General features: G+C 45.2%; 3 protein-coding genes across 3 annotated transcripts; 1 reads left to right on the top strand and 2 right to left on the bottom strand.

Annotated features, from left to right (window-relative positions):
- Window positions 1–642: 642 nt before the first annotated feature.
- Window positions 643–1,746, top strand: C1QTNF4 (C1q and TNF related 4; the record flags this gene model as incomplete). Its single annotated transcript, XM_081999916.1, has 1 exon — window positions 643–1,746. One exon carries the CDS (start codon window positions 643–645, stop codon window positions 1,744–1,746), a length of 1,104 nt encoding a protein of 367 aa, XP_081856042.1.
- Window positions 1,747–4,742: 2,996 nt separating this feature from the next.
- On the bottom strand, window positions 4,743–7,781 carry FAM180B (family with sequence similarity 180 member B). Its single transcript, XM_082001023.1, has 3 exons — window positions 7,635–7,781; window positions 5,720–5,799; window positions 4,743–5,214 (listed from the first exon to the last, which is right to left on the bottom strand). The coding sequence occupies exons 1-3, from the start codon at window positions 7,699–7,701 to the stop codon at window positions 4,768–4,770; spliced, it is 594 nt and encodes a 197-aa protein (XP_081857149.1). The 5' UTR covers window positions 7,702–7,781; the 3' UTR covers window positions 4,743–4,767.
- A 5,416-nt stretch (window positions 7,782–13,197) lies between these two features.
- On the bottom strand, window positions 13,198–19,542 carry NDUFS3 (NADH:ubiquinone oxidoreductase core subunit S3; the record flags this gene model as incomplete). Its single annotated transcript, XM_082000624.1, has 7 exons — window positions 13,198–13,384; window positions 14,613–14,732; window positions 15,590–15,715; window positions 17,604–17,753; window positions 18,023–18,120; window positions 19,321–19,383; window positions 19,497–19,542. 7 exons carry the CDS (start codon window positions 19,540–19,542, stop codon window positions 13,217–13,219), a joined length of 771 nt encoding a protein of 256 aa, XP_081856750.1. The 3' UTR covers window positions 13,198–13,216.
- Between the last annotated feature and the right edge of the window lie 97 nt (window positions 19,543–19,639).

Raw genomic sequence — 19,639 nt, 5'->3', positions numbered from 1 at the left:
TCCATTGCCTTCCTTCATTCCCTAAACAATCCCTCTTCTAATTTCTTCACATTCTTCACAGATTGATGGTGAATTCTGTCTGAATAATAGGGTCTACCAACTTACTTGGCTTCCAGCTTCCACATCCTGTGAAACAGCTAGTGCAGTGCTAGGCAATGGCATCTGCATGGGAATCTCTACAGCGTATGTCCTCTTCTCCCTCCCCTTCAGCTGTATCTCACTTGTATAATACAGGGTCTGTGTAGGGCTTTGTTTCATCCTTGGTCTTATGAATAAAATCGCTGCAAAAGGGAGCTCTGGCAAAGCCCTGGCAAGCTCTGAGATCCCTCTGAATTGTGAGCCACACAGTGTTTTGACGGCAAACTGTAGGATAGCCAGACTTTCAAAAGACAAGATTCTTTTTCTTCCTATGAGTACAGGGAAGAAAGGTCCAGCTCTTGCTAGGAAAATATGAAAATGGTGCTGGGATCTGAACTGAAGTGTGGTCCTGTACACTGATCAGAGAATGCACTGGAAACTTCTCAATAATTGGACATAGACCTTCAAGTCTGTTTAGCAAGATTCAGGTCTGGGCTTCAACTGGAGTATGAACTGGAAATTAATGGGATTCCTGCTAAAATATGCTTTTTCCTTTCAGATACAATGATGACACTGAAGGTTCAGATCCTGTTTGGCTTCCTTTGCTGCATGATTTTTCTGCCTACAGATGGCTTCCCAGCAGACACCAGTACTGAATTTCGCTCTGCTTTCTCTGTGGCCAGAACCAGCAGCATGGAAGGGAGCTCTGAGATGGTCATTACCTTTGACAAAGTGTATGTGAACATTGGCAATGACTTTGATCCCAAGACTGGATTGTTCCGCTGTCGGATCCCTGGAGCCTACTACTTCTCCTTCACTGTTGGGAAATACCCAAAGAAAAACTTGTCTGTCATGCTGATGAGAAACAAGAATGAGGTGCAAGTGATTGTGTATGATGAACATCACCGCAAGGAACGGAAGGTAGCCAGCCAGAGTGCCATGCTGCAACTTGACTATGGTGACACAGTTTGGCTGCGTTTACATGGAGACCCCAAGTATGCTCTTTACAGCAACGTGGGCCCCTATACAACTTTCAATGGCTACCTAATCTATCCAGACACTTCTGCCTTCTTCCAGAACACTCTTAGCTCTCAAGAGCTTGGGCCACACCATCACACTATTCAGCAACTTCCTGGAGAGCAGAATGAAGCTTCACAGCGACACACGTTATCTGATCAACCAACCAGAGAACAAGACCCTCGCTCTGCATTTTCTGTTGCCCGCTCACAAAGTCTCCTGGGGACAGATGACAAGCAAACCCAGCATGAGCCAATCACATTTGACACAGAGTTTGTGAACATTGGAAAAGATTTCAATTCCTCCACTGGCATCTTCTCATGCCGTATACCTGGTGCATACTATTTCTCCTTCACCATTGGCAAAATGCCCTTTAAGACTATGTCAGTGAAACTTATGAAGAACCACAATGAGGTGCAGGCCATGATCTATGATGACAACCACTCCAAGAGGCGGGAGATGCAGAGCCAGAGTATCATGTTGCCTCTGCAATATGGGGACACTGTTTGGCTCTACAGCCATCAGCACGATGGCTATGGTGCCTACAGCAACCATGGCAAGTACATCACTTTCACAGGCTTCCTGATCTATTCAGAGGTTCAGCCAAAGTGGTTTCCAGGTGCCAGCTCACCCCAAGGGTCAAATAATTAAATGCAGATGTAAAAGGAGCATAAGAAAAGTCAAGGCGCCATGAACTTGGATATAGCTCCTCTTCGGATATCATCCTCTACTTTGAGCATGCTATCATGTGTCCAGTGCTTTCCTTATGCTGCACGCTTGGGCCCTGTCCACAGGGCCACTGCTGTCTCTGCCATTCATCCATAGAAAGGTCTTTACGGGTTGTATGTGTGTGTCCTGTGTTGGTGTTTGATTTAAGCATAAAGCATGAGGTAGTTTTGGGGCAGGGGTGGGGCAGTGTAGAGAGATTCTGAGGATCAGAGAGCCACTGCAGTAATGTTACCGCAGATCCCCATCATCCAGAAAGCAAAGGATGTTGTGACTTTCCTTGCATATCTGGGGAGGGAATAAATGTAATGAAGATGAAAGTAATAAAAATACAAAAGATGTAAAATTTTCTCCGATTGGAATTTGTTGTTACTTGTGAGATTTGTGTGCTTGTCGCCACCTGAGGTACCAGCTCAGGAGAGAAAGAAACATGGTGATTGTACGAGCTGCAGTATGTATTACTGAGCCAGTATCTCTGTGCACACTCTTTTTTATCATTTGTGTGTGTGAAGTGTTGGTACCTCTTATGATTTTATTGCAAGTTTCACAATATTTGGTGCTTTTCTTAATCTGAAGTTCCTGAAATCAAGAAGCTGTGTTTGAGAATCTCAGCTTCCATTTAATGAAAATAATACATTTAAAAAAACAAAAAAAGTAGGCTTCTAGCCCTTGTAGTAAAGGATGAGGGCTCAAATCAATGAACAGACCATCCGCTGAAAGCTCAGAATCAAGATAAATAAGAAGAATAAAAAATGTATTTTTAAATCTCTTCATATTTGGGTCAGGAGCAGGCCCATAATGTCTCAAGTGTGAGTAGTATCATGCCGTGCAATGGCAGTGTTGACTGCAGGGGCATTAGATTCTCCAGAAATTAGCTCCTTGAATACAAGGGTATGGCTAACTTGCCATATGCTATATTGGTAACCTAGTGCAAACGGCATCAAAGGTACCCTTAAGTGATGTTTTCAGCATCTGTGTTCCAGTGGTTTCTTACACACAGTGTTCCACCGAGCCATAGCGCTGCTGTAGAGAGACTAGTGTGGCTGTAGAGGTGTGTTCCTACCAGGCGGTCGGGACTGACAGCAGGATCCACCCAGGCAGGTAGTAAGAAACCAGGAGGCTGGAGGCTTCATGGTGGTGCAATTGGAGCCATTTCCGCTGAGCTAAACTCTGGTTTGTCTTCCAGACTACAAAAACTGCAAGTGTGCCTCATCCTGAGTATGCACAAAGCTTTGTGACATCCCTTGAGTTTGATTTATAATCTGCTCAACAGATAGCAATGCTCTGAAACTGATCCTAACAAAATCCTGTGTTCAAAACTGCATTTGCATCCTAGTCACCAAGCCAACCCCCTCAACCTTTACCCAGACCTTCATATAGCTCAGACCACATATTCTCCAGCAAGACAGTATTTTCATGCACTAGTGCCATCCCAGCTCAGCCTTTTGATGATGTTCTCTGCTCCGACTGAACTTGTCTGCAGCCACTCTGTACATATCCTAGACATTAAAGACTGCAGGCGTATTTGGGAAAAGGATGACGGGTAGAGACTGGAGGTATGTAAATAAGCAGCATAAGAAGAGAAGAACATTAGCTGGGACACTATTTTACTAGAAGTTGTATTTCAAATAAAATGCTAGTCTTAATTCCTATATCCTTTGGGGAAAAAAACAAAACAAAACAAGCAAGCAACAACCAACCTGCTTTATGAACTGTGTAAATGTCTCTTCTCCTGTCATAGCCCTAACCTGACCTCAAAAACCATTCTCTGTGGCATCTTGCTTCCAGGCTTCTTATTCCTGCCTCACCATTTCTCCTTTCCATCTGTTGGGCAACAACAGCTCAGAAAAAAATGAACTAGGTCAAAAGCTAGCAGTTCCCACTTTGAATGTCACACATGCCTCCTTTGTTGAGCATGGAAAATCAAGAATATATTGATAGAAAGGGAATTATGGATCCCATCATCTAAGCACATGCAATGAATGTTCAAAATTAATGTACCTATCATGGCAGCAGGAAGCCTAGTAGAAACAAATGAACAAAAAAATCAAAACCCTCCCAAGCAGATTATTACATTTTTTTAATTCCACACCACGATGTGTAAGACAGAGAAAAGGTCACTTTCTAGAAAATAATTTTATTTCTGATTTTGAGGATAGAGACTGTGTATTTATTATGTTTATCTTGTAAAGTGACAAAAAAGCTTCATAGAAGAGGTAAAATCTGCTGAAGAAATAACTAGGTCATGATCCTTAGGAATTTAAATGAGATTTAAGGAAGCGTATTCCAAACTGATAACTGACACAAAGCAATGTATGTGTGTAAATATGATAAGCAAGTACTAGAAAGCTTCATGGAATACATACATTTTCAGGTTGCTTTTTAAAGAAAAATGAATACAAGAAATGGGAAATTACTATGGACACATAAAACGTGATGCCACATGAGCAGAAAGCTGAAATTAAATATGTAACAACACAACAGCATCTGCTTAGCTGGTTACTGGAGAGGAGAAAAGAGAGCGTATTTGGCTGAAACCACAGGGGGAATATAAGGAGGCTGAACTGAAATACCTGAAACGAAGTCAGCTAGGACACCAGTGTAACATCCTGGAAAAAAACTGCCAGGACATTTCCCTAGTAAGCATCAGTGATCAAGATAGGTAACACATCTAAGCAGCACTACCCCCTTCAGCACAGCCCACTTGAAAAACAAACAGGAAAAAAACCCCAGGAAAGGGTGAAATGCATTTTATAGTTTTGTCCTACTTAATTTAAAAATAAAAGCTCGTGTGTAAATCCTTGAAGGGCTGCCAATGCAATGCGGAAAGCAGAACAAAAATGTGTGGTGTATTTGTACGAAGTCCTGAATAATGTGGAAAGCATTCAAAATAGCCAGGGATGCAGCTGAAGTCAGGTGTAGTTTTCTTTCCTACCATAGTTTCCCCTATGAAGTGTCTCTCTTGGTCCTGGCCAGGTTAGAATGATAGAAATGTTTCAGGGATGCTAAATGTGAAGGCTTCTCCTTCCAGGGCCAGGAAGCCAGGAGGAGGCTGGTATTTGCAGGGCAGAGCCCCTTGCACAGATCACGAAACATTTCATCAACCAGCTGAGAGAAGAAACTAATCCAGAGATTTTTATCCAGACCCTGCGTGGAGCGAACCTGATAGGCACAGTAGACACTGGTGAAAAGTAGGCGGTCAAACTCGGTTAGAGGCAAAGGGGTATCAGTCAGTGAATAGTATCTCAGTTGCTGCTCGATCTCTGTCGGCGTTTTGGGAACTTCATACTCTAAAATCTGCATGAACCGCCGTGCCGGGCGCAGGGAGGCCAGCTCTTCATCCCGCAGCCGGATTGTCCTGTTGGCCTGAATATCCAGCCCTCCCCAGAGCATCTGGAAGAGAAGAGCAGCATGTGGACGGGAAGCCCAGCACAAACCCGCTGCCAGTTATAACTGAGCTGTAAAGCCTCTGCAATGCTGCCAAATCTTGGGCCGGACCAAGAGGCTCCCTGACTCGCTGCCCACGGCCCGCCCAGTCCCACTCCATGTCCTTCTCAGCCAGCCCCACACCCCCTTTCTGACCGGCCCCATGCCTCGGTTTCCCCATGGGACCCGTCCAGCTTTTGTGTCCCACCCTGCCTCTCCCGCTGCCGTCCCGGCTGCAGCAGCTCCCCAGCATGGCTGCCTTGGGTGGGGGAACCCCTTATCCCACCCCAGAGCTGTGAGGTGCAGTGGAGGGGTCACAAATGCAATTAGAGCATTGCTGAGGCGTTTTCCAGGCGCTCCTGAAAACCAACAGGGATGAGACAAGCAGAATGTGTGAGTTTTTACGTGCAAGCAGGTGGGAGCACGGGTGCTAACAGTGCCTTGGCCCACGGGCCCCCAACACCCAGAAGACCTCTAACATGATGTTGGTGTCCTCTGGGCTGCGACGGGGTGTGTTGGCGCTGGCACCATCCCTGCTGTGAGGATGTTCATCTGGAAGACATCAGGCAGAGTTTGGTAGCACAAGACCACAGCCCTTCCTGTTTATTTTTGTCATTTGCTTGTCAATATGTCTTCAATATTTCTGAGCTGCCGCTCATAGTTTGCCAAACATGACAGATGCTGACCACGGGATTTTGATGAGCAAAAGAAGCTTTTTAAGAGAAGCAGAAGAAGTTAAGGGAGGCAAGTGTAAATTTTGGATACGACAGCCCGTAATCCTGCCAACAGAGCCAAAGCGTATGGCAGCAAAGGCACTTGCTTTGACCGGCAGCACGAAAGCCCCTCCCACCAAGTATGGGTGGGTTTTGAACTGATGGGTTTTGGTTGCTCGGCAGTTTTCGCTGGAGAAAATAATGCTGCCCAGAGGAAGGAGGGTGCTGGGAGGCTCCTTGACCTGCTGGTGGAAACATAACCTGATGCTTATTCCAGTTTTATAGTTCTTCCCTGAGCATCTGCCACTGCCAGGGGCAAAGTGTGAGGGTAAAAGAAACACAGTCAGGTCCATTATGGCTCTTCTCATGTCCAGCTAATTCCTTGCTTGGCCACCCAACATCATTTAAACTGGGAAAAATGGATATGAGGCCAGAGGAATGGGAGTTTATTAATATGAAAGTCGTATTAATCCTAGACATTCTTCAATTTTCATTTACTAATACTGCCAGTGCTTTAACTTTCTGCAGTTATTTTGCCTTGATTATTTATTTCTTTGTGAAAAAAGGAGACACAGCCTCAGTCCAGGACTGTGAGAGGGAGGCTGCATCCCCTCCCTTCTCTGTGTTGATCAGCATAGTCATGTAGCCAGGACCCTCTTCTACTTCTTACAGTCATGTCCTTCAGGTCAAGAAACACGAAATGGAAAAAGCTCGTATAAAATAGTAAGCTCCCTGACACTTTTTTTTAATTATTTTTATATGGACAAAGGCTTTTTTATATAAAAAAGAGGGAGGATTTATTTTGAGTACTCCAGAGTTAAGGTCAGCAGGTGCTTATAAAAAGTAGAAAAATTATTTAATACTGTATGTTTGTGATGACTACTACCAAACCTGGCTTCCAACTTTCCATTCTTGATTAAAGCTTTTCAGGGAGATGTACAAGTTGCCTGAAGAAGTGCACTGCCAACCCTCAGGCTGCAGAGGTTTGTTTCTCTGCACAGCTGCGGGCTCCCTGATCCAAGCTAGCTGTGGCTTTGGAATGTGAGCAGGGATGTAGCTGCTCTTTCCTATTCCTCCATGGATGCACTAGCAAGGCTTTTAGCTCAGGTAAAGATATTACATCATCTAAAAATTTCTTTGCTGGGCTTCTCTCTGCTAACTGATCAGATAGGTTCACAGATCCCTCTACTGAGAGATGTCTGATTGGCTGCAAAGTCAGTGAATTTGTGGAATAGCCACCAAACTGCTGTTTTTAGTAACTGTCTTACAAATATATGCCGTGCTAGATTTTCAAGTAGAGTAAAACAAAAATTCAACAAAGCATAACAAATAATGTAATGAAATAATAACATAAATATCCTCTGGAGATGTGAAAATGGTCCCCTACTTATCATTCAACAGGTGGGGTTTTTTTTCCCAAAAAGCATCTAGAAAATCCACAAACATTATTGCAGGAGCAAGCTTTTTCAGCAAAGACCCAAGAAAACCCTCCCCCTGCCACCAAAAGCATCTACCCCACCGAACAACCCCCGCTACCGCGCTCTCTCCCGTGTCAGCACAGCCGGCTGAAGCGCTTGACCACGTCTGAAGAAGCAGGCGAAGTGTCGCGCCACTGGCACGGTACGGACGTTTGCCAAGCCAAGGAGCGGCGTCACTGGCAGATGCGCTTCCTACCTGTCAGCCTCTGGCATCCGGCAAACACGCACAGCATCAGCCAGGCATTGAACTGCACCTGGGCCATAGCAGCCCGGCCGGGTAGCGGCTGCCACCCCCTCCGCAGACAGTGCCGTGCGGGAAGTGAGAGCCCTTCGCTCTGGCGCCTTCCCTCGCTGCTTCTGGTCCCAGCAGCCTCTGTTGGAACGGATCCATCTTTCTGTGTTTCTGCTTGCAGTCCTGGGAAGGGCTTGCAGTTTGACTTGCTGACCCCGCAGGATATTTTCCACCATATTTTGGAAACTTGGAAGATTTTGTTGTGAAGTTTTTGGCAGAATTGTTAAAGCTTCTTTTCCAAAGACTGATTTCCCACTGCAATTTATTATAGGAAGCTATTAGTTGCAACAAATTTCACTACACATGATTGCCTCTGAAGAAGGGAGAATCTCCTGGTCCCTTCCACCTCCACACAGCACCTCTGTCTCATCCCCATGGCACTTCTGCTCAGCTCCTTGGCTTCATTTTCAGTTTTCCTTTTTCCCGAGTTTGAAAATCTGCAAACATTCCTGGAATGTCACGAAGAGATAAGGCTGGCAGGCTGTGCAGATTCATGGAAGGGCAGTAGCAGCCAAAATATACAAGAAGACAGAAGAAACAACACTTGTTCAGTTCTGTATCAAACTTCCCGGAGGGAGAGCTCAATATACTGACCTAGCAAACAGCAAGGATCTGAGCCAGCCAGGGTTTGGCATCTCATCATCCCCTCCTGTGACAAGACTTCTGGGTTACTATGAGCACGGTCTGCCTTAGGTGTGAATTGCATAGACAAAACTTCACCTGATTCCCTTCACAGCAGTTATCTGTTCTCTGCACATCTTTGCACTTCTATTAGTGCCCAATCCCCAGTCAGGCTGTTCTGTATTTCTATTCTGTATGGCACAGTATGGTCCTGGGTTCTCCAACCGGTTCTGGGATGCCAGAGTTATACAAATATGTAATAAAATGTATAAATAAGTAATAATACCATCTCCTTCAGGTTAAAGGGGGAAAGAAATTTGCCTAGAAAAGAGAGGAGGTGGAGCTGGAACGTATACCTTTCTCAGCAAGTTACAGGGTGTCAGTTTGTAGTGACTACTGTCACCAGACAGTTTACTGAGGGTAGGGATGATGTTCCAGCTAGTAAGTTGTCAGTGTGCAAAGTAGCATGTCTCCTGAAACTTCCAGGATCTGTAGCTGTACCTGGCAATATGTGGACTCACACCAGCTATGAAGAAAAGCAGCACATAATGGAAGAGTCCCAGATTTGTCACAGGAGGAGGGGCCCTCAATATTCAAAGCCATTCTTACCCTCAGTTTGGATCAAAATAAGACCTGTGTTTCTGTCATAGCCTCGGCGATCTTGAAGTCAGGCTACACTTCTTTCAGTCTTCATTATTTTCTGCTGCTTATGCTTTAGTTGCATCCCTTTCTTCTGGGATGAGATATCTTTTATTAAACTGTGAATCACATGCTACTCAAGAGGCAGACGCTGATGACCCATCTGTGCAGTGAGATTGGTGTGCCTTTTATTTTGTGCCAGAATCCTTTACAATCCACAGGGTACGCATGACTTTGTCTAGAAGTCACTATGCAAAAAAACCCTGCATCTCACGGGCCATGAAATAGCCTCCCTTTGTCACGCAGCACATGACACAAGGAGGAGTCCAGGATTTTGGCCAACATCTGCGAAGGCTGTATCTGATTTTGTCAACAGGAAAATTTCCTAGGAACAGCTTGCAGCTGAAGTGCCTAGAGGAGGATAACCATGCTGGTGGGAGGAGAGAGAGGAGGCTCAGAGGCTGCGCTTAGGTGACTGATACAGTGACAGGAGGGGGACAAGCATCGGTAGTAGATGCTGCCTTGAGCTAGGGGAATTTTGTAGAATTGCCTTGCAGAGAAAGGCAACTGCAGAGTGATAAACATATGCCTTGTTGTTTGTACAGCAGCAGTAGTTATATGGTGCACAGAAACAAGCCCGAGTTTCTGACAGCTGCACATGTGCGATCGCGATGTCAGGCGGTGCATCTGCTCCTCCCGAGGGGGTTTGTCCTTGCCAGGTATTCACAGCTGAGCGTGCACAACCCTGCCCCTCTGCACTCCCCTGGTCGGACCGTCTGTTGTAGGAGCAGTTTCAAAATGTCACATCAAGCCAGGTTTCTGCAGGGGCACGCTGGCTGGTTTCCTCCTTTCCACCATGGCCTCCTGAAGCAGGAAGATGGGAAAAGGGGAACAAGACACGAGGGATCAAAAACTGCAGGAGCTGGTTGGATGCTAGTTGAGGCACAAGCTGTGGTTAATGCAGCACCAGAAGACCCTCTTTGGGAGGGAGGTTTCTTTGAGATGGAACTGCAGGGGAGGTGATAGGCAGCATCTTCATGAACGGGAAATTCTGCTTATAGAATTGGAGAAATCTCTTGCTTCAAACATTTCGACCAGAACTTGGGAAGACACAATCCCCAGCCTGGGTCTGTCTGGAAGGTGCTGAGGGGAGGAGGAGGAGGAGAAGAAGGTTGAGGAAGGAGGGGAAGGAAGAAGCTCATTACATGGCTCCCAGGGAAAATGAAGTTTGAGTCACTGGAGGGGAAGAAGGAAGAAAACCTTGGGTAAAGTAAGAGTGAAGCACTGACCATAATCAGGTGAGACCTTCTACTGTTATACTGGTATTTTCCAGATATGGTGCTGCTGGTCTTTATGCAAATGCTTTCCTTGTCTTTTTCTTTCAGTTTATGAGCAGCATGTACTGCTTGAAGGAGTAATGGGCTGTGTAACAGTGACAGGGAGGGCCCCATCCCACTGCACCTACTGCACAAAAGGACCCTCCCTCAGGCCTCACACAACTTGGGAGAAGATGTCATGGAATGCAGTGTCATGGGTGATATGGGGCATGCTGTCATCCAGCCTGTCCCTCAGTAGTCCCATAAGCTCTGTTCTGCAGGAGTGCAATGCCCATCTGAAATCCCCACCTGGATTTTGACTGGAGATCAATTATAAGGGCCTATCCAGACTGTGAGGCCATGATGCATGTGGATACCCTGACACCGTCAATAGCCACATCCTCAGGGAGAAGAGTCTGCTCACTCGGCTGTAGGGAGAAATGCCAGAGTTACGGAAAACACCAGCAAAACCTACTCAGCTGGGGAGGCTCAACATGGTGACTGAGAGTCATCACCTAAAGTCTATTTGTCCCCACAGTACCAGAAGAATCTCTCTTCTGAAGAGTGTGTCTGCAAGTCAGCTACATCTGATTTACATCTCATCCAACATCCTCCTACAGCTGGGAAATCCAGCCCAGGCAAACAAGCCTGGTGGAGGCTGGCAGTAGGGACCAGGCAGGGACAGAGGATTTGAAAGACAGCTGTGTGCTTGACCAAGCTGACCACAGCCTTATCCAGCATGAAGCCAGTGCCCACCAGCCACAAGGAACACAGAGTGAGCAGGCTCCATAGGCCAGGATGGCCCCTGGGGCCCAGGAGCAGTGGAGGAGGTAGCTGCCAACACTGGCAGTACTTTGTGAGGCTGTGTAAGCTCTTGTGCTCTGGGATAACGCATCTGGGTGAGTAAATTGCACTCTTCATAACCTCCTAGGCTTCTCTAATGAGAAGAGATTTGGGTCCATTAGCAACTGTTCCACATATTAAAGACCTGTGCGAGCCAATGCCTGTCCCCGCAGGGCTGGCTACTTTTCCAGCACACACATTCTTCAGCAAACCTTGCATGTTCTATAACTTGACAGGGCATTGTGCCTAACATTTCTTGATGTTATGTCAATCAAATTCTCCCTCTGCACAAACATTATGTTTAAGTGGCAGTTTTCCTTCTGTTCCTGCTACCATCAGTCTTCTGACTTATCATACTGGGAAACACATATTTTTTTACAATACATGGACCATGAGTCTTGGCATGATGCCTCAAGCAACCTGGGATGGGCGATGGAGAACGTGGTGGGGAAACGTGCTTTATGAAGAATTTTCACAGTTACAGAAGTGGTGCCAGGGTCTTGTGCAATAAGCATCGGCATGCAAAAAGAGCCACTGCAACAGAAAACAGAACCAGCTGTGGAACATGTTGTAGGAAGGACTAAAAGTACATTTCCTATTTAACCAGCTCAATTGATGGCAGATCCAAAGTGGAGCCAAGAATTGTATAAAACGCCAACCTTCTGCTGATTTGTGTTCCCTTCTCTATCCTCTTTCCCATAAAGAGCTGTAACTTTTAAGGTGAGTGGCAAATGCTACTAACTAGAGAACACTGTTCTGAGTCACATCCCAAACACCACCAGCCACCGCAGCCTGAAACAGATTAAAAAAAAAAAAAAATTTAAGAAGCCCATGCTTACAAGGTTAGGGTGGCAACAAGCATGAAACCTGATTCTTACCATACAGTTCAGGTCTTTATTCTTGAAAACAGATCACATTCTTGTCACAATAAGTACTTGTCCCTTTTTTTTTTTTCTTAATTGAATTTATTATTGTCCTGTCCCTTCCTCCATCCCGTACTCTAACCTCCCCCAAACCCCTTTTTTTAATTAGTGCTCAGGGAATCTCTACAAACCGCTTGTGAATTATTTTTTGCACTCTCCAATAGTTTTCAGATCTTAATGAGGTCAGTCAGCTTTCTGAGGCAGAACTGCGTTACACGTTTTCTGGACTAAGGACAAGGGACATTATTAATTGATGACTGCTGTAACGTATAATCCTATTCAAACAGGTGGTGGGTGGACGGAAACTACAATATTTTTCCAGCTTTTCTGGAGAGCGCTGAGATTTTCCACAAGAGCAAAGATAGTGGTAATGCTGTTACATCATACATCTCAAAATAATTGGAATAGTGACAGAAAGGCATAGAGTCTTTATGGGATAAGGGAAAGGAGATATTTTTGACTGCAGGAAAAAGCACAATCTGAAGATGCTGGAGAAAGTGAAGACTGCTTGATTGTGAAGAAAAAGCCAGCAAGAGAGAGTAGCACATGAGAGGTTACCTGCAACTTCCTCCTTCTGCCCAGAGACCAGGCACTGACCTAATTCCCAAGGAAACAATGCAGAGATTTCCACAACTGATTTGGCCTGGATCCAGGTACATCTTGTGTTGTCATAATAACAACTGTATTAGAACGATTTACAAAAGCTTTGCCTGTTTGCTGTATTATTACAGTCTTCCCAACATCCATCTTGGAGCTGAGATACTGCTGTCCCATTTCTTAAGCTACACACATGCTTCAGCAGTCTCCCAGCGAGTGCTTAGGTTATGACTTATGCCTGCAGGGACAGCTAGCAGAAGCAGCGTGTATAATGCATCTTAGCCACAGGGAATGCCCGGACAGCATTCAATTTGCAAACCAAAAAGACAAATACAGTGTCTTACAACTCAAAGCAGCAGATAAACATCTACCAGTTGGATTATCAGGAGTGTAAATTAGCATCCCTCACCCTATGCTTTTCATTTAGTTTGAAAAAAAACATTATTCATGCGACCACAACAGGCAAGAATTTCATACCAATTTTTATTATTATAAATACTATGTTAGAACAGAAAGGATGGTGCCGTGCATCTGCTCCATTCTGCTGCTATTTTGCATCTTCTTTCTTGGGTCCTGCTTCTATTTTCAGGGGTTCTGGAGCTGCACGATAGGCAGGAAATGCCTCCCAAGGACTGTTCAGATCAAACTTGCGAAATTCCTGAGATAGCTCCACAGGCTCTGCCACTACCCGTTTCACTTCATCATCATACCGCACCTAGAACAGTGCAAAGGACACAGGCCAGTCATTTTCATACAGTCCCCATAGCATCTCTGCTATTAGCTGTACACAGTAATGACCCAGACCACCCTCCAGTACAGGCAATCCTACTTCTTATGCCGTGGATAGGCCACACGCCTCTGCCACAGCTTCAGTTCTCCTCATTATTGAACCATCTAGATGCCATCAAAACCTCTGGACTCTCAAGGAAAACCCTCCTCTTTGTTACCAGGTACCTCAGGTGTCCTGACTAACCACCCTGAATTAGGAGTGCCCAGCCTACAGTGCATATTAAGTCCACATGGAATAACACATTTAGTTCATCATATGACAAAGGAATTTCTCCTGACTCACTGAAATAAGGTGGCCCTTCCACCTGGCATAGCTGGGGACTACTCTCATGAATCTTTATAATATGACAGTTTGTTTGCTTTCAGTTGTGTTTCTTAGCATAACACTCAGAACATGGGACTTGGACAGCCAGGGTGAAATGCATGTGAGTAATAGACATTTCCGACTGGCTTGCTTTATCCTCACTCTGCTAGTCTAGATCTACAAACCACAGCCCAGGAGATGCTGCCTGGTCCTCACTTGCAGGATTTGCTATTATTTCTATTGTTCTTAAAACCTTCTGTTGCTTGTGGTACATCACTTTTTTCTCCTAAGACTCAACTCAGTCTTAGAACTGCACCAAATCTGACTGCTTCTGCAAGGTGGTCATTTGAAACTAGACAGGTGCCAAACACACTCATTTCACTTGTGGTTTGACATCCAGAGGCAAATATTTGGTCAATGGCAAGAGTCAATTCAACTAGAGTTTTATAATCTGGGCCTACAAAAACTCAAAGTGGAGTTCCAACTGCATTAATATCAGTTCAGTCCTTTATTCCTCTGGGAATCTCCAGTTTTGCAGTAGAAAGTTTAATCTTTCATAAGAGATACTAAAAGCAGAAGCACTTTTTCTGCCTGACAAATGTCTTTGATATACAGCACATGAAATTTGCTCACTGTCTTTGGCCTTAGGCTGCCTTATTATGGCCGATACTTTGCGATGACTTCAAATTTCCACGCAGGAGATCTATACAACTCCTCTGGAACACAGGCTAGTCAAACATCCTTAGTGCCTTTCAGACAAAGAATTGTAAAGCAGTCACATCTCTGTACCAAAACTCAGATAAGAGTATGGGAGAGATTTGATAACTTTAGACACGAGTGTATGTCCTACCTCCACGTAACCAGAGAGTGGAAAGTCCTTCCGGAAAGGATGACCCTCAAACCCATAGTCTGTGAGGATTCGCCTTAGATCAGGGTGGTTGGCAAAGAAAACACCATACATGTCCCAAACCTAAAAGAAAGTGAGCCAAGTAAGTAGAATTAGACTAGGAAAAAAAAAACCAACCAAACATTCATGTATTGTGTCCATAAAATTTCAGTTACATGCCTGGCTTTGTGCAATGCCAGCAAAACTGATGCAGGAACTCATTCAAAAGCAAATCAAACACCCTTTTATAGAATCATTAAGGTTGGAAAAGACCTCCAAGATCATCAAGCCCAAACATGCCCAATAAGTGCCCATGTGGGGGCAAGTGCACCCACCCAAGTGCCACATCTACATGTTTTTTGAACACCTCCAGTGATGGTGACTCCACCAGTTCCCTGGGAAGCCTGTTCCAATGTTTGATCACCCTCTCAGTAAAGAAATTTTTCCTAATATGCAGTCTAAACCTCCCCTGGCACAACTTGAGGCCATTTCCTCTCATCCTGTCGCTAGTTACTTGGGAGAAGAGACCAACACCCACCTCACTACAACCTCCTTTCAGGGAGTTGTAGAGAGAGATAAGGTCTCCCCTCAGCCTCCTCTTCTCCAGACTAAACAACCCCAGTTCCCTCAGCTGCTCCTCATAAGACTTGTTCTCCAGACCCCTCATCAGCTTTGTTGCCCTTCTCTGGACACACTCCAGCACCTCAATGTCTTTCTTGTAGTGAGGGGCCCAAAACTGAACACAGTATTCAAGGTGCGGCCTCACCAGTGCCGAGTACGGGGGCACGATCACTTCCCTACTCCTGCTGAAATCTCCTATTCTGAAAAGGCAGCCAGGGAAACACTTCTCTCTCTCTTCCTCAGGGCCCTGGGAATCAGATAATCAGGAAAACATAGCCCCTCTCCACAAAGACTCCGCTCCCAAGTACACTGGCACTCACCTCTCTTTCATACCAGTTTGCTGCCTTGTGCACAGACACTGCTGAGTCAATGGGCGTCAGCTCATCAGTGTACGTCTTCACACGGATCCGACTGTTGAACCGCAGAGACAGGAGATTGTACACAATCTGAAACAGAACAAAAGAAGGCACTGGTCTTCTACGGCATTTATGGATCTCTCTGCGGTACAGTACTGGCTAAGCAAAGGCACACTAAGACTATCTTAAATATTCTTTATCAGCAGAATCACATTCACCACTTCAGAGCTGGGCACTAAAAGACACTATTACAACTGAGGTTCCAATAGCTTATCACTTTGGTCCTTACAAGTGCAACAAAAACTATGTGAGATTAGAAAGCATGACTGATAAAGAAGTAAAAAGGGATACTAAATCTTAAAAAAAAAAAAATACTGAAGGGATGGAGACACTTGACAATAGTCTTTCAATAGTCTGTCACAAAGAAAATGGCTATCAATTACTCTCAGCATCCAGTGGGAGAAAGATAAGAAGAAATACACTTAATTTTCAGCAAAGAGGTTGGATATAAAGGAAAATTTCTAACTCTTCTGGTAATGAAGTACTAATAAAAGGCTGCTTATGAGTATTACTAGAACCTCTGAGGGAGGGAATACTTACTACGAGCAGACTGAAAAAAAAAATCCCAAACCTTTGTAAGAAATTGTGTAGCCTTGTTTGATACTGCCTCTGTGAAGATGGCTGGAAAAGGTGAATTCATTAAGGTCTATATTTCTATTATTTCTATGAATCTACTAACTTGATTTTTGAAAGAAAAATCCTGAGTTAAAAAATCTTCAACTTCTTCAAAGGCTGGAGGCCACTGAGTTAAAAGAAACTCTCTCTATAACCCTCAGGAGTTTTGCCTAATCACAAGCTTACATTACTAAAAGTCAAAGCTGTTATTAGCAAAGCAAGAAGGAGCTATATTTGAAAATAAGACATCTGATTAGCTAATATAGATAAGGCAAACCTGCCATCCCTCACTTTCTGAGCAACTGTTGGCAAATGATTTCATATCACAAGATAAACGAAAGGGGGGAAATAAATCAGATACTTTTCATCATCCTTGTTACTTGCTAAAGAAACTAAAAACCTACCTATTCACTTCTCTTGCCCAAAAGACAGTCTGCCCAGATTAGACAAGGGAAGACATCTCTTCATCTAAAACGCTGCCTAAACCATAGTCAGCCTCCTACAGTATGTAAGCCCTAGGTATTTTCTGCCATTGCCTTTTATAGATCTTCCTAAGTTAAACTACAATAACATCCTTCCAAAATACTGTGAACAAAGCTTTCTAATAGTAGGTGAGAAGACAACATGCTGAGTCTCTCATCTCCCCAACGATGTATCTCTTCTTTTCCTATTTGCAGCTGCCATTTTTCCACAGCTGAAAAGCTATACTGTGAGATATTCAAAAGCATCTGTGGGAACCAAATCTCCAATATTGACTGAAAGTCAGTGGAAGTTCAGTGTCCAGTCTTCTGAGAGCTTCCTGAAAATCTGCCTCATCTCCTGTTTGGTCCCAACTTTCAGGCAATGTTTTTTAAACAACTAAATTGTTTTGTTTTGGTTTTTTTTAAAGAGGAAAATTGTTAAGAAGATTATTGAGATTTAAAGAAAAACATGATCAGTTGTGTCAACAGCAGCTGACAGGCTTAAGTGTAAGAAGTAAGAGCACCAATTCATATCTGGCCAGAAAGAAGTCTCTACACACTTTGATAAAAGCAAACAAAAAAACCCAAACCAAACCGACAACAACAAATAAAAAAGATAGAGACTTTCAGCAGAGCACAAAAGGAAAGTCAGACTAAGAACCCACGCAGTATCAGCTCTGCTACTGCTTCCATGATCAACAGATTAAATGAAACCCAGTGTTTCAGAGTGGATTTTCTTTTCACTGTCAGAAAGCAAAAAATGTGGTCAGAGCTGCAACAGCACCTGCAGCCATCAGTACTTGTGAAACTCTCCAAGTCTGGCACCTATGAGCAGTTCTTACCTCAAAGCGGTACTGCCGAGATGGGACATCAACAGCAGTCAAGTCAGCCAAGGATTTGAACTGGGCATTAGTGTGATCTCGAAGGAAGGTCAGAACTGGAATGATCCCATCTGGGTGGATCAGAAGTTCCAGCTCATTGAAACAGGTCACCTGATGAAAACAGTGGAAAGGGCATGAGTACGAACACCAACAGCACTGAACATTACATCAAATCCAGCAGAACACCCAAACAAAAGAGTATATGGTACAGCAGAGTCATAATGACATCAGACAAAGGAGCTTAATAATAGCAGCAACTTTCCTGTAATTCTGACAATCCTTCTTCCCCAGAACAACTTCCAAAAACAGCTAACAAATAAGGAGTGTGTTCACTGGGTTCTGTCCCCCCCGACAAGAACAATTTCTCAAACAACACCTACCTGTACTTGCTGGATATACTTGGGCAGAATCTCAGCCATGTACTCCCCAAAAACACATAGCTGCTTCTGTTCTACTTCATTTTTTGGTCTGACAGTAGCTAAAGAGAAGAATAAAGTTCCCAAGGTTATCGCAGGGAATACTGAAAGCTACAGATAGAAGAGTAGCAACTCCCACCTCTGACTTAAAAACCCCTTTAACCAGTCTAGCTGCTTCTAGCAGAAGCCAGGCAGGTTCATGTAACCTGCAAAGTTTATTTAGGGCAAATCCAAAGCTAAACACAAGGTAGCTGTATAGTGGAATATATAGGATGCTATAATAGAGACTAGACTATAGCAACATACATGTGTTGTGGTATACCTAGCGATAGGATGAGAGGAAATGGCCTCAAGTTGCACCAGGGGAGGTTTAGACTGCATATTAGGAAATATCTCTTTACTGAAAGACTGGTCAAACATTGGAACAGGCTGCCCAGGGAGGTGGTGGGGTCACCATCACTGGAAGTGTTCAAAAAACATGTAGACATGGCACTTGGGGACATGGTTTACTGGGCATTGTGGTGTTGGGTTGACGGTTGAACTTGATGATCTTAGAGGTCCTTTCCAACCTTAATGATTCTATGACACAGCACATGGTACTAGAGACTTTGATATGGACGGAAGTTTGCATAAGTGCTAGACAGACATTTTTTTGTGCACTGTAAATACAGCAGGAGGAAGAGTCCAACAGGATGACTGAGAAGCAAATAACAAGATGAAAAGAGAGTGACAGAGATGACTGAACAATCTCAGCTTAGATACTTGCTCATGACATTCAGCCTGGGTCTAGAAAGGATCTTTTTTCCTAGACAAAATAATCCTGGTTTTGTTTGATGCGCCAACATCTAAGCGACACCCTAGGATCTCATGTTGCCTTTTTTTTTTTTTTTTGTTATGATTACAAATCCTCCTCAAGACTCGGGGCAATGAGGGCCTACGAAGCTGTTACCCAGGCACAACTTTGCAAAGAATAAGCAGGCAGGCCCGCGAGAAAGGATGCCACTGGGAACGCAGAGCAAGCACGGTTATCAACAGAGCCACTTTTCTGGGCAAAATTGAGATTTATGTGTGACAAGCAGGAACCTTTTTCCCATACGCTCACTAAAAACGTTACCTCGCACAGGAACTTCCCAAGGGCAGGCACAGCCCTAACGCCGAGCCGGGAGCTGACGGGGACACAACTCCGTCTCTCTTCCACTGCGCCCCCCGCCGCCCCCCAACCAACCCAACGGCCCCAACCGCCGCCGGCCCCGCTCACTTACGGCGAGTCTCCGCGGCGGAGCTCCCCGCCAGCCGGGCCTGCGCCGCCGCCGGGCCTGCGCCAGCTGCGGAGAGAAACGGACACGTCTCACCGGTCGCCGCCAACCGCCCGGCCCGGCCCGCGGCCACGGGCTGGCCGAGTCCCGCCGCCGCACCCCCTCGCCCCGGGCGCCCTCACCTCGCAGCGCGGCCCGCGCCAGCCCCCGTGCCGCCGCCGCCAACATCCCCGCCGGGACACGGACGGGCAAGGGCACGGACCGGAAGCGGAAACCGCCGCCGTCCCCGCGCTTCCCCCGGGGGGCGGAAGCGCGCCAGGGCCTT

The sequence above is a fragment of the Phaethon aethereus genome, assembly GCF_964289735.1.
Source record: "Phaethon aethereus genome assembly, chromosome: 5".
Classification (NCBI taxonomy): Eukaryota; Metazoa; Chordata; class Aves; order Phaethontiformes; family Phaethontidae; genus Phaethon; species Phaethon aethereus.
This window is presented reverse-complemented; position numbering and strand designations above follow the sequence as displayed.

Excerpts from the sequence above, each read along its gene's own strand:
- FAM180B (XM_082001023.1), bottom strand. The coding sequence starts at position 7,701 with ATGGCCCAGGTGCAGTTCAATGCCTGGCTGATGCTGTGCGTGTTTGCC. Across the intron at positions 5,800-7,634 it reads CGGATGCCAGAGGCTGACAG|ATGAACATCCTCACAGCAGG; the intron begins GTAGGAAGCGCA and ends GATGTCTTCCAG. Across the intron at positions 5,215-5,719 it reads ACACCAACATCATGTTAGAG|ATGCTCTGGGGAGGGCTGGA; the intron begins GTCTTCTGGGTG and ends CTTCTCTTCCAG.